The sequence below is a fragment of the Apis laboriosa genome, unplaced genomic scaffold (assembly GCF_014066325.1).
Source record: "Apis laboriosa isolate Shangri-la unplaced genomic scaffold, ASM1406632v1 scaffold74_cov149, whole genome shotgun sequence".
In the NCBI taxonomy this organism is placed as follows: domain Eukaryota; kingdom Metazoa; phylum Arthropoda; class Insecta; order Hymenoptera; family Apidae; genus Apis; species Apis laboriosa.
The window spans coordinates 945,121-959,758 of record NW_025224330.1 but is presented as its reverse complement, the minus strand read 5'-3'; the positions used below and the strand labels follow the sequence as shown (position 1 = coordinate 959,758).

At 36.1% G+C, this 14,638-nt stretch overlaps 1 protein-coding gene across 3 annotated transcripts in view; it reads left to right on the top strand.

The window, feature by feature from the left end:
• The first annotated feature begins 371 nt into the window (after nt 1-371).
• The window catches only part of LOC122719378 (ecdysone-induced protein 78C), a 99,545-nt gene continuing 85,278 nt past the window's right edge, over nt 372-14,638 (top strand). For all 3 annotated transcript variants that reach the window (XM_043945112.1, XM_043945111.1, XM_043945110.1), the window contains exon 1: nt 372-749. In XM_043945112.1, coding sequence (XP_043801047.1) covers nt 467-749 — 283 coding nt within the window. In that variant the 5' untranslated portion in view covers nt 372-466. The remainder of the gene's footprint in view (nt 750-14,638) is intronic.

The following is a 14,638-nucleotide window of genomic DNA, read 5'->3' as shown; positions in this document are numbered from 1 at the left end:
CGTGAACCCTTTTCTTTTTTTCCGAAGACTGTTCCTTTTTTTCTTTCTCTTTTTGAAACGCTACCGTGTGTTTCGTTTCTCGATCGCTTTCGCAACTTTCTCCCAGTCCCGGTTTTATACGATATTTTCAAACGAGTTAGATTAAGATTATTTAAACTCGCGTCGAGCTACGATTGAAAGGAAACGAGGATCGCATGTTGCATCGAATCCTCCCTCCTCGATCGAGATATTATTTTTCGAGAAACGGTGAGTGATAAATATAAAAAGGAAAGGAACAAGATAGATATTAAGGGAAGAGAAGGATTAAGAAAAAGACGGACGAGGGAGGAGAGGCATCTGAATAAACGAAAGAAAGTGATCAGAGCCGGACGCGAATCGAATCACGTAGAGAGTCGAGTACGCGAATGGTGACCGCAGTTGGTAGCGAGGTGCGCGATCGCCATCATCATCATTTCCTCTTCGTACAATGGACGTTTTCAAAATCGACCAGTCGCTGAGCGCGGGTCTGGGTAGCGCCCCGGCGCCAGACACCCTTACACCGGAAGTGTCGTTCGACGCCGGCAGTGAGTTCAATTTGAGCTTCTTCGACGGCCCGGAGGAGAACAGCACTCAAGGATTCAGCGATCCAGGTTCCGTTGGTAGCGCCAGCGCATCTCCACCGCCTGGAACACCGGCCAGCATCCCTGTTAATCCCTCGAACGCCGCCCTACCGATTGTCCAAGTGCCCCCTGGCATCGTCATTAAGCAAGGTTTGTTTCATTTCGTTTTTTTCTTTTTTTTTTTTTTTTTCGTCTCTTTCATTTTTACCATTTACTTTGGTGGATTTTCTTTGATGGATTTAATAATTCTTTCTCGTTCGTTTTCTCTTCAGTTTTTTCTCTCTTTCTTTCTTTCTTTCTTTCTTTCTTTCTTTCTTTTGCAAACGATTTTGGAGATTTCTTTTTCTTTTTTTTTTCCAAGTTATATGTATCGTACTCGGTTTGAGAGAAGAAGTTATCGTTCGTCGAGCGATACGATTGTTGAAAAGCACGACGTTTCGAGCGTGCTTTTGTTTCTCGCGCGATTTGGTAACGATTTTGGATTTATGAAAGCAAGCGGGGAAAGAAACCGCGTATCATTGCGATGAATGAGTAATGTCGTAATTGATTCAATTTTACGATTATATATATGATTTAACGAGGATCAGTGTATTTATGCGCTTATCGATATCAATTTAGAGTATTATTCTTGGATCTCTGTTTAAATACAACATTTTCGAAGACAATTTCTATTGATACTATATAAGATTACAGAAACTATGATACGTGAACAAAATATTATTTTGTTCACAAATTTCAAGTATTTATATATATTATATTGTAATACGATATATATATTTTCGTACCATCAATCTTCAGACATCACATCGAATTACAAAATCTTTCTTCGCGAAGATAGAAAAAAATTTCGAGGCCATCCGTTCGGCTAATTCACTAGCTTGAAACTTTCAATTGTTCTAACGATATCATTCCCTCTCTTTACAATTCCTCGGAATTGTTTGTCGATTCCATCGGCTCCCTTCGCCGAAGCCTCTCCTCTCTAAAGGTTACGATACAAATTGGAAAGGTCGGCGAGAGTATCTGGCAATATTCGCAATTCGTCTCGCGGCGAGCACAATGCTATCAGTTATATATATATATATATATATATATATATACGATACAAATCCAACGGAGCTTTGGGTTCGCTACCAGCGGCCTACCGATTTCTCTTTCAATTGAGTTTTCTTCCAACGTTCCCCCCATTGTTCGGAGGAAATATCGGATCGAAAACTGGTTTCTTACTCGTGAATCGAACTCTACTACCCCCAACCCCTCCTCCCCTATTTACAAAGAGAATGGAGGGCTGACATTTCACTCGTGAACCAACGGTTCATATATATATATATATATATATATATATATATTTTCTTGTTCTTCTTCTTGTTCTTCTTCTTCGGAGTCTCTTCGCTGCGCAACGTAGATCCGTTGCCCTTTCGCCATCTCTTCGCTGGGAAAATGTGAAAATCGTATCGATCAACGTCTCGATGAGGAGGAGGGGAGGGGGGGAGGGGGATTGAAGAGAAAGTTGGAACAGATGTTTGAATTACTCGCATTGAAATTCGATTATTTGACGTTATGGAGAGGCGTGTGGATCGATAGATTTAAAATTTATTATTAATTGTTATTTGAATCTTAATCTTAATCTGGCAAGTTAAATTATAGGGGTGAAAATTGTTTCGTTATTTTTTATATTCTTGGTGTAATGGAAAAATAGGAGGGAGTTATATAGGATCAAATGATTAAAAGGATAATGAAAATTGTTTTAGAGGTTGTTCTAAGTTGTGTATAATGCGGGTTAGAAAGGGAAGGATGGTTAGGGTGGTTAAATTGAAAGAACTGGTCGCGAAGTGTATATAAAACATTTGCAGGGGACAATACGTTTCTTTGGATCTTCTGCAAGAAGATGATTCAAATTTCTTGCGCGTCATCCGAGATTACACGTTTATGACGTGACATTTCGAAAGAACAATACGAGTTATCCGTTTCTATCCTCGTACGGCGATCAAAAGTTGAGACGTCTTCCTTGTTGGAATAAAAATCAAAAGTTTAAATTTAAAGCAAGCAAAGAATTTATTAAGAACGCATCGTTTCCCTACTAAATAAACTTTTCTTTTTTAAAAATAAATAAAATCATTAATCCAATTAGTAATATTTTTCAGAGAACAATATTTTCATAAATTTTCTAAAATTTCTAGGTAACATTGCAATTTTTATTAAACATCATCTAAAATCATCATTAATCTAATTGTAAAATTCTCTGTAAATATTTTCCAAATTTTCTACAACCATCGCAATTTTTACTTTATTATCTATCACGCGATTCATTACATATTTTTATATCGAAAAAAATCACTCAATCGATTTAACGCGTTAAAAACTCTCGAGAAACGAAATTTTCTAGAAGCATCGTATACTTGACAGGCTAGGCAACCACTTTTCCATTGACCATGAGAAGCGTCGAAAAGCGTGGAGGCCGCCCGTTTAAATTATACATTCGTCTAAAAGGTCCGCCGATCAGAGAGATTCGACGATTCCCGAAAATCCAACTTTGAATTTCAAACTCGGGAACGGTCAAGGCCTGCCTTGTCTGATTCTATTCGGGACTATCCCCTGAGATGGAGGCTCGCGTTAACGCTCGGATGGCGGCGCGATGCGAAAAATTTCCTTTTCCCCCTCAAGTTTCTCGTGTCACATCTCGTGTCGATAACGCGTTCTCGTCTCCCCTCTCCCCTCCCCTCCCCCCTCCTCCCCCCCTGAGAACAGGCTTGTGAATATTTCTCGACCTGTCATCCGTGGTTCCAAAGGGAATCCTCCCGGTTAAAAGCACGGTTTACGCTTTAGCGTGACTCTCGACTGCTCCTTCACGGTTTCTTTTCTCCCCTTTCCTCCTCCTCCTCCTCCTTCTTTCGAAACTTTGCAAGAAACTTTGGCCACGCTCTTTCCAACAAAACGAACTTCTCCCGAGAATTAATCATCCCGCGATCCTCCTCTTTTTAAATCGTCTTTATCTTCTGGACGGAGGCAGAGAAATTTTCGAGTTTTAGTGGAAGTCAAAAAACGAGGAATTGAGAGAGAGAGAGAGAGAGAGAGAGAGAGAGATGGAATGGTGGATGGGATGGGCGATATTAAATGTTTGCTCGTTTTTGATAGATCTATTTTTCCGCTTGTTTATTTGTCGGCGGAATGATTGAGTTTTATTGATCGATGGTGAATTATGAGGCAGGAAAGTTTTCTTCTCTTCGGTGTATGTTATTTTATATGTGGGTGCCTATCCATCATGGCGATGTAATATAATTGTGAAATTGACTTAAGAGAAATGAAAGGGTTAAGAGAATAATGATGTAAAATACGTATATACGACTCCTTATCGATTCATAAATTGAATCTATTATATCTGCCACTTTGATACAGAACACTGTATACAGATATAGTGGGCAATAATTTTTAACATTATTCGTGAAATGTAAATATTATTCAATTTCGTGGGGGAAAAAAAAAAACATTATTGACTCCATTTTTAATAATTTAATACTTTTTTTCAAATCGTTTAATGAAACTTCGTTAATAAATGATCCTTTTTACAAAGAATTTATACAAATTCGAAACTACTCCATTGTAAAAATTAGAAAATATCACTTATCAATTTCTTATTAATGAATTAATAGCACCACTGTAATAATCCTTTTTTTATCGAAAAACCTTTACATATATCATTTGTTTTAAAATGAAAAACAATCAGGAAAAGATTATAAGATTAAAAATATAAATATATATGTATATATTTTGCACGAGGAAAAAGTAATAGTTTGCTCTTAGCTTCTATATTAGCTTTTCTATTCTTGTACCATTACGTAAGATTGCGTCACCGTGTTTTTAAAAAATTCATTTCACTAGGACTCGATTCCCTTGGGCTACACGGCGATAATCAATTCGAAATCGAGGAGCTGTATTCACGGCTATCTCTGACGGAGAGGCGTTGCTCGGCCCCCGTCGATGACCGTTCGCAGTCATTGGCGTCCTGCTCATGTCACGTAAATCGTCTTCCTGGAACGAAGGCCACGAGAAAGTTCGTGCCGCTGGTTCAGTGCCACGGTCACGCTACGTGCGTGGCATCGACACCGACGAAAGTAAACTAAATCCAAAGGATTACGCAACCCCGTTTTAAAAGTCTCTCGATGTTCTTCTCTGACCGCCTTCCTTCTCGTTCCTTCCCCTTTTCCCTCGCCGCTCCGTCGCTCGCCTCGAATTATTTGATTAATTCGTGCCGTGGTGAGGATCGATACCGCCCCTTTGTTACTAATTTTGCATTTGAGAATGATTGATCGTGCCACTCGAAACTTTCAACTATTTTCTTCTCGTGTATGGCGAAATTTGAATAGATCCAGCTCGTGCTGATTAACCGTTATCGTAGATGAAAACCTTAAATTGAGACGTGATGGATGAATTTTGTTTGAGATCGATCTTGAATTTTGATATTTTCTGAAAAAAGAAATATATATATATATATAAGTATTAAATATTCTTATATCTATTTAAAATTTAATTTAATAATTTTTAAAGTAAAATCTTCGTATATGTGATAAAATCCAAGTTTAAAAAGTCACAATGTTTTTTTTTTTTTTTTTAAATAAAGTATATATCTTTAAGAGGAGAATATTCCGTTTAATAAAAATTGTTAAAGAGAGGACAAAATTTTCATAAGAAAACTGTTTGACTAGAAAAAAAAATTTACAATTCTCATTATCGATCGTACAAAACATTTGAATTCCTTCATATAAATGGTTGGTCGTTCAAAAGATTCTCCCAACGTGGTCATTGGTTTTGAATAATTGCCGGTTACTTCCGAGTGTAATATAAGCAAGTCAGAATCGTGTGTCGAGTCAACGTGCTTTATTAATATTCATGTATTATATTCACCAGTTATATACTCGTTTCTTGTCTTCGTATGGCGTTCACCTTTTCGATACGTTTCCGGATTTTTTGCACGCGTGTGTGTAACCGTCCCCCGTGCTTTGATAATCCAGTTTCTTCTGTGAGAAAAGAGATAGAATCGTGCTAAAATTATCATTAAAGAATACGTGACGTATATTGTTTCGTGGTGGATTATATTATCGTGACGTTGCATTTTTATGATCGCACATGAAAATAACGGTAAAAAAAGTCGGAGCAACAATTCTGAAATTATTTGCAATTAATCTATAATACGCTTAAAAATAATTCCCGCAAGATCAATTTGTCCTACTCGGATAAATTTAACTTTCTATCCGCATTCGAGGGATTTATAGCATCATTTCCTTGCCCCGAAGCCTCATGGCTACCAGATACGTTTGACACTTGTGCAGTTTCACACGTTTATATAACGTGTGTCTTTAAAATTTCTATTCTATTCATAACTACTGGTTAATTGCATTAAAATCCATGATTAGGCTTGTTACATTGCGATATTAATTATTTATAATTATATTTGATCGGAAATAAGAGAATAAATTTTAACGTTGAAACTTTTAATTTTCATCTGTTTGAGTTTAGAAGAAATATTTTAATGCGATATAGAAAGAAAAAGACAACCTGTTAAACAGGTAGTAACTTTTTAGAGTTAAAAGTGGTTGATGAATCTAATGAAGTTTTATTTTTAAAAAAAAATTAATATATAATATATATACATATATAATATATTATATTATATAATCTTTTTCGAAAAAAATATATAACTAATCACGTTTATGAATTTTAATTTTAATTATTTGTAATTATAATTAATTTACATTTTAAATTTCGCAATATGTATATATATATATAAAAAAAAGATTAATTTATAAGAAGTTGACAATCATATGAAGAAGAAGAAAGAAAGATAGAAATTAACGCTTCCGCAAAACTTGAAAATCGTTTAACCTCATTGGCGCCAGTCACGTTTGGTGTACAGCATGTAATACTATGGTTAGATACGTACCTGGCGCATACGAAGTAAGGAGTAGGGGTAGAATGCGCGGATATTAACGCGAGAAAATATTCTGTGCACCGGCAAAAAGTGACGCGGTATTCCATTATCCTCGTCGGCACGATGCAAAACCGGTCGAAATGATTGGATTTTTATTTTCCATCTTGCTCGTTGCTCTGTTCTCTGTCTTCGTTGCGTGGCGCGTATCGCGCGCGAGTTACAGCGTTTCTTCGTTTCTTTCTGGCGCGCGGCAAGCAACGAGTATCACCGACCGCGACCTAAAGCGAGAGAGAAGGATAAAAGATGCGCGCGCACACGAGCGCGAATCGCCCGTGGAGACGCATGTGCGTACGCGAATGTGTGCGCTGTTACCGTGTGACTCATCCAGGTACATTGCACCCGGTACGTGTCCGGTACAAGCTCGAGTTGGTACGTTCGACGATCATGTCCAATATTTTCCAATTTTTTAATCGAGACATTGTGATCTTGATTTATCAATTCTTATGATAATTCGTTACTTTCAAAGTGAATCGTGCCTTAGAAATGAATTGATCTCGATGTTGCAGGCAGTACTGTCGTCGACGAAACTTGAGAAACAATTTACTGAAATTATATACGATCATCCGACACACGATCTTAATTGTTTCATACTGAGCACTTGGCTCCCTAAGGTCCAAGAGTTGGCTCCTGATTAGCGATGATTACTATCATCGGTCAGGCAAGGGAAATGTTCTTGAGGCAGTTCGTATGCAGTCACGATTTCTGTAGATGTCTCGCGAGCACATGCAGCATGATCGGCTACAGATATAAGGCGTAACATGTTGTTAGGTTAAATACGAAAGCGATACTCCCCGTCGGATATTCATTGAACGAACATTTAACCCAATCGCTTCCTACCGGCCTTGCCATTTCTCTCGAACATGTGCGTGCAACCAGAGAAAACGAAGGTATCGAGAGTGGTTGTCTTGACTCGGAGTGGCGCGCTGGGAATCGCGTGTGGATTATTAAAAGTCATCGAAGCGTGTGGTAAATACTCCTCGATCTTTCTCTCTCTCTCTTTTTCGTTTTCTTCTTTTGACTTTTCAGAGCTTCTTGACAGTATTTTCTTCGGTCTCTCGCTCATTCCCTTTCGTCTTCCGTGCGTCTTCGTTTTTGTCTTTCTCTCCATTGCGCCAATGCTAGTTTGTGTCTCCCTCTATGTTGCTTTTTCTCTCTTCAACATTCTCGAGCGAATCTTCGTCGTTCTCCGTTGCACCTCAAGAGCAATGAACTCTCGGTAGGGTATATCATCAGTGAAGTGATACTACCAGTGTGCGCGTGCGTCAATGTGTACGTGCGCGCGCATGCGAGTCCGCGCGTGTGTAGTAGCACGGGTGTGCAATGCACAACGCGATCGAGTCGCGTTTCCATCGCACCTTTTCTCTTCCTTTTTTTTTCATTGTATATATGCGTCGAATAAAATGAAATCATGGCAATATAGAATACGCGGTGAACCCAAAGATTGGTACACGTGCAGCAATGGTCAGAAACAACTAGTGTAGAGTGCATGTATCGACCCTAACCACGATATGCTTGAATCGCTTATTTCCCATTCCTTTTTCTTTCTGTTTCTTTGTCTCTTTTTCCTTATGACGTAAATCGATTGAATATTTTAGCTATGTAACATTTTTAATACATTTTTAATAAGATAACACGTGCGATAATAATAGTTGAATAGACAGATTCACGATTTGAAATTGAAATGAAAATTTTATTCTTTCTTTCGATATTATGCAGCAATCTTATTGCAACCGACTCGACTCGCTTGCAAGTCGTCAGCCCGGAAACCGGCAATCCATTTGCTATTCGTTGCTTTGTTTAGTATTGCCGCTGCGCGCAATCTTCTTGACAATACAAAGTGAATTCTGGAATATTGTTTTTCGAGTAAATTAACTTGGAAGATTCGTTCTTGAGATTGTCAATTAGTACTCTTGCAAAATATTCTTGCAAAAATACTTTGAAGATTAGATTTAATATATCACTGATATTTCAGAAAGGAAATTATGTAAAGTTAAAGTTTAAAGTAATTGTTATTTCAGTTCAACGGGGAAAAAAAATTGTATAATTTCAAGGGTAAATTGATTATTAATTTTCAATAAATTTTCATAACCTGATCAATAATTAAATAACATGTTAATCGGTAATTTATAAAAAGATATTTATTTATAGATAGGTTTTGTTACAAGAAAGGGAGACTTGGCTAATGGCAATGCTAATAACACGACGGTATAAATAGGAGAGATTCCTTTAAGAGGAGAGAGAGAGATTCGAGTTGGCGTTGGTAAGTGCAACGCCATTGAACTGTCCACTATATGTATAGTACGAGTGGTCATGCAACGGTAAAATTAAGGGAAATTGATTAAGATTGGTCGTTTTAAATGTATCTGATCGAACTTCTACATTCTGACTTCCTGGTGCAAGAGTCGCACTCTTGATTAATGCGAATTCTTTGATATTCGAAATTTATATTATCCAATTATATAAAAAATTTTCTTTATAAATTTTGTTATATTTAAAAAATAAATTAAAATATCATAATAAAAATATTTTAAAATTTCAAAAAAAAAAAATATTCATTATATTATAATTCGACTTTTAATGTCACTTTCACAAGCTAAATTGTATTTCATTTTTTCATTAAATTCTTTTTCTGTTATATTTTATATCATATTTTAATAATAATGTTTAAACGCGATAAAACTATCTATTTGTGTAGAATTCTCATGAGCATAGCGATTCTTCCTCCAATAGGATCATTATTCATGAGATAAAAGGCGCGACCGTAGTTACCGCGAAGTGATTTCGTTGCATCAAAACTCGTTCAGGGCACAAATAAGCGCGCCTTAATCGCACGCGCATTTCAAGCACTGTGTAAGTTACATCACACATATTACGTATACCATCACACATATGCGTACGCGTCCGTCAACGCGTTAAACACACATGAAGAGTGATTATTTCCTTTCTTGCTGACCTGCTGTAATTCTGCCTGTTGTACACTTGTTTTTTGCACGTACTTACGCACATTGTCGCGTGCAGTATATACAGGTGCGTAGATAAGTACGTACATATTCGACTTGAAGTACATACTTCCCTCTACAAATATCGAAGTACACGTGAACATACATTCAACGAATATATGAGAAACGAGGAAGATAAATGTTTCGCGGATAGGTCCACTATAAGCAAATGTTAATAATATTCACTTCCTGTAACTCAGTTATATTAAATCATTGCTGTATTTCTGTATTATTACCGTTTTCTTCATACATTACTATTACCTTTACGCAACGCGTTTGCTGTGCACACTAGCATAATCATGTACATGTTCATTCGTCGACTGTCAAGTGAAAAGATAAAAGAATGTTTCCTCTGCGCATCCTTTTCTTCCACGTTTGGCAATTGTATGTTTCCATTGATTATGCTTTTAGTTATTCGGTATATCGTTCATCGATGAATGCTTTGTTAGCAAAGCGTCATCATTGCGTTTCGCTCTATATACTTTCTACTCGAAACATAGAAACAAACAACTTATTAATATGATGCTTGTTGTTTTTATATATGGAGGAAAAAGATGATATAATTACATTAAGCAAGTAATCTTTATTTTTTCATTCAGAGGAAAGAACTCGTTTTCATGTAATTTTCGCATTTATGCAAATTTCATTCCCGACATCGGTAAAATTATATGTTTGTTTATCAGTACGAACGAAAGATTAAGCAAAAACAACTAAAGTAAACTATCGCTAACTAAAGTCAGCAATCGAAACTTATATTTTTTTTTCTGAAACGAGCAAACGGAATCACATTTTTTTAATCTGAACGCTCATTCCATTAATGTTTCTGGACAATCCGGTTTCGTATACCGACCTATTGGCTTCGTTCAATTTTATTCGTCGTCTCGTATGAATTCGATAATGTTCAGTCCTTATTTTTTCGCTGGCAACCTCGCCCCTCTTTTCTGCATACGTAAACTCCTTGCACGGCCGTCGTTTGTCGATGTGTGCATGTAAGTATACGTATCTAGCGGTAAGGACGCAGGCCTTGACCATGAATACAAGTTGGTGGATTGCATAACTATAGTTATGTGCGGTGGAACGACAGTGGCTCTCCCTGCGACTGTAAAACGCGTCCATGCACGCACAATCCAGCTCCACAGCGCATGAGCGTATGTACGTGGCGCGTATGTGCGCGCGCACACGTGGGTCGAATAATACAAACGTCAGTTTTATACACACGAAACAATTTGTATTTTGAAGAAAAAAAGAACGTAAACCTTTTTTATTTAATTAAAAATATTGAAAAATTCTTCTTACAATCAAATTAACACATTTATAGATGTTCATATATATATTAGAAATATCATATTATATTATTACTCTTGAACAACTTATTGTAAATCAAACTATATATTATATATCTCTTCTTAGTTTTTTAATGTAACATTCTTTTATATATATGACAAAAATTGAATATGTATACTATCATAGAGTACACTGCACTCGTGACGTGTCACGTACTCATGTTTGCACGTGAGTGTACTTGAATGCGCGGGCACACGCACGCACGCACGCACGCGCACACAACCACGCGTTCAGCGACGTGTTGAAACGAGCGGCATTGCGTACGCAGACGTAAGGCTGCGACCTTGCCTTTAAGCTTCAAACAGCTGTTCGTGGCGGTGTTTTGAGCCTTCGTGAAATGGAACGCGAGTAAACGAGGGGTTGCGAGACGTCGGCGGTGAGGACGTCGTAATCCGTAGCGAGATCGTAGTGGTAAATCGTTGGATCGATGTATTTTCACTATAAATTCACGTGCGTTTTTACGTTTGATACGATCTTAGACGCATCGATTTTTTTTAATCAAGGGTTCTGAGATATAATGTTCAGAGTATTATTTTTGCCAATTCAATTAAAATTTTACACAAAAGAATTTAATTCGTATTTTATTTCTGTATTTATCAATTAAAATTATTTTAGTTTATTGTACTTTCAAAATTCATTTGATTTATATAATTGTATATTTATAATATATATACACATATATTATTTCAGATCTATAATTAATTATAGCTTTAGATTAATTATATTTCTTTAGATTAACATAATATTTTTGATTATTACGATTTACAATTGAAAGAAGTTAACAAAAGATATTATTCTTTGAAGAAATAATAGCAAATAATTTAATGTTTCAAAATATGGACTTGATGATGAGTAAATTACTATATTAAGAGACTAAAGAAATCTTAGATTATGATAGAATTCTAGATGGGAAATTAATAGAATTTTTTCACATGATTTATTCAGTGATAAAGTAATACGGTGATAATTGCGTTTCTTTAATCTCTGAAAATCTCCCGTCACTATGATGAATGATGAACCACACTGGAATGTATACAATTGCAGCAATTCACAGGAAAGCACATATTCGTGAAAATAAGAAAAAAAAAAACAAGGTAGATTAACTGAAACTTAAGTGCTTAAGTCTTAAGTGCTTAAAATAACAGAAAAATGAAAGAATCATCGACAGATATTGAGATATATTTAGAATGAATCTTACTGCAATATCTTCAATTCTGTTTTTCTTTGTCCTATATAAGTTATAATTAACAATAATTAGCATTTTTGTTAATAAAAAACATTATGAATTGTAATATGTAATTTTCAAACAATATTTTCAATTTTATATTTTTATATCTAAAATAAATTTAAATTAATATTAGATTTATTTAATTCATATCGTGAAAGATAAAAATTTTAATTAATATAATACGCATTTTTTAAGTTGAAAATCATAACAAATATCGAATTTCTAGATTGTATATAAAAAATTTGTATATAAAAACTTTTATTCGTAAATATAAATCGCGTTTTTATCAGCTAATTCTCACGTTTGATTCTTTGAAAAAATTAAAGGTTCCTCTTGTTCCCTACCAACAAACATGAATTATCTGTACCACCCACCGGCTCTGATTTTCCACCCACTTGAACACACCTTTGCATAAATTCATTCTCTTTCCCTCTCTTTCTATCTCGATCGTTATCTGCAGGATGTTACAGGCTAAAGTTGTACACGTCGAAGATCACAAGCGAAAGAGAAAGTCCGTTTGAATTAAGTCGTCATTGAGGAAGATTTACTGGCAATTATTTTTCGCTTAACGTTCGATGCTCGATTAATATTAATCTCTTATTTCTTTCGTCACAATTAAACGCTTTTGATGTTTTCCATCGTGTTTTATAATGAACAACTTTTCAACAGAAAATATATTTGTAAATTTATTGTAACATCTGTGAACTGAGATTAATTATAATTATGGAAATATAATTTATGTATTTTATAATTTCATGATTCTTTAACGTATTGTTAAATAAGATTCGGTTGGTAGCTTTCAATGTTATATGTAGATTGCACTTTTATGAGCTGCTTATGTATCTTTAATATTATTTGTAATGTAAAAGAAGCAATTAAAATATAGATATTATATGTAGCTGTGATTAAAATTTTCGTTACAGTGGATGAGTTTTCTGATCAATTAACGTTCTGACAAGTTCAGAATAAATAAATTCGTCAAATAAATTCTCAATTAGAATGATCATTTCGTTTTTCAAATATCTCATAAATTCGTTTCACATAAATATTTCACACTTGTTATAATAAAATCGGATAAAGTAGAAATTGAAAAAATTTTCTAAATGATAAATATAAAATATAATATATCGATTACACAATTTCTTCCCTGAATCTCATAAATTTTACTTCCTAATAATTATTCAAATAAATAACATTTAAATAGGAAAAAAAGGAACAGAATTCAGTCATCAACGATCGCCAATTCCCATCTGGTGACAAAAATAGTTCCCGTATAAATTTCTTCGACACTTGAAAATAGCCTTAGTGTTATATAATGCACGCTATCGTCGAGGCTCGCTGATTTTCCACCTGCACGCAGCCAGTTCGAGCCAACGCACATAAATTTGCCCCACCTTCTCTCACGATGATTATCAACGGGAAGTTATTCGACGCAGTTTCACCTACGAGCACGCGTGATTCTCTATCAACAGGAAGAAAAATTAACGAAAAAAGAAAATACCATAAAGACGAAGAAGGCGAACAGCCTTAAACCGAATGCATCAAATTCCTATTCAGATCAAAGACAGAGACGAAGACGGAAAAAAAAAAGGAAAAATGCAAATAAGAAACAAGAATTCGCGTACCGTGTTCGACCGGATCATGAATTCGATCCGAATCGATAGCTTTCGATCGGTCGATAGATGGATCGTATGGGAACGGATGGGTAGGGAGAAAAGGTGGACTGTTCGCGACGATGGCCGCGGAGCCGAAGGAGAAGGGAACGCTCATCAAAGAGGCATTGAACTCAGGATTCCGTGCGAGGACCACCGTGGAATAAGAAGCCACGGGGACTCGAGCGATTCGTTCATTCGAGGGACGTGCGAATCACCGGTTTTCGCGCGTGTTCACTTTGTCTACTTTGACGGTCGAGGACCTCCGGTTTCGCAGGATGCCAAAGCGGCCAAACTCTTCCGCCTTTTCACGTTTGACGGACGTTGATGTATTAAAGGGTTGAACAGGAGAGAACCATGATCCTCATTCCTCGTCGTTGGAACATCGTTTTTCCTTTCAGCATCGTGATTGGTCTGTTTCCGATTTCGATAGATTCGTACACGAACTTTGTAACAGGCGCGACGATTGTTCTTGTAACTTGAAGAATTGAAATAGAGAATCGTGAGATCTAATTTTTCTCTTCGTTATTTGGTATATAGAGAGAAATTGAAAGAAAAAAAGAGAAAGAAGAAACTCCAGTGATCATAATTCGATCATAGTTCGATCCTAGTTGGGATAAATAGAAGCGTTTCGGTGCGTGGCGTTATCGATGCTGGCTCTATGGACCGTTTGGAATACAAAAGAGAAGACGTGCTTGTTCAAATTGTTATACACAATGGCCGAAAGACCAAACAGGCGAATCACGTAGTTCTCGAATCAGGTATTCTTGGTACGCCACGCTTGGCTGCAGCTTAGGGATCTACTGTTAATTTCGTGCATTAGTGTTCGCGTG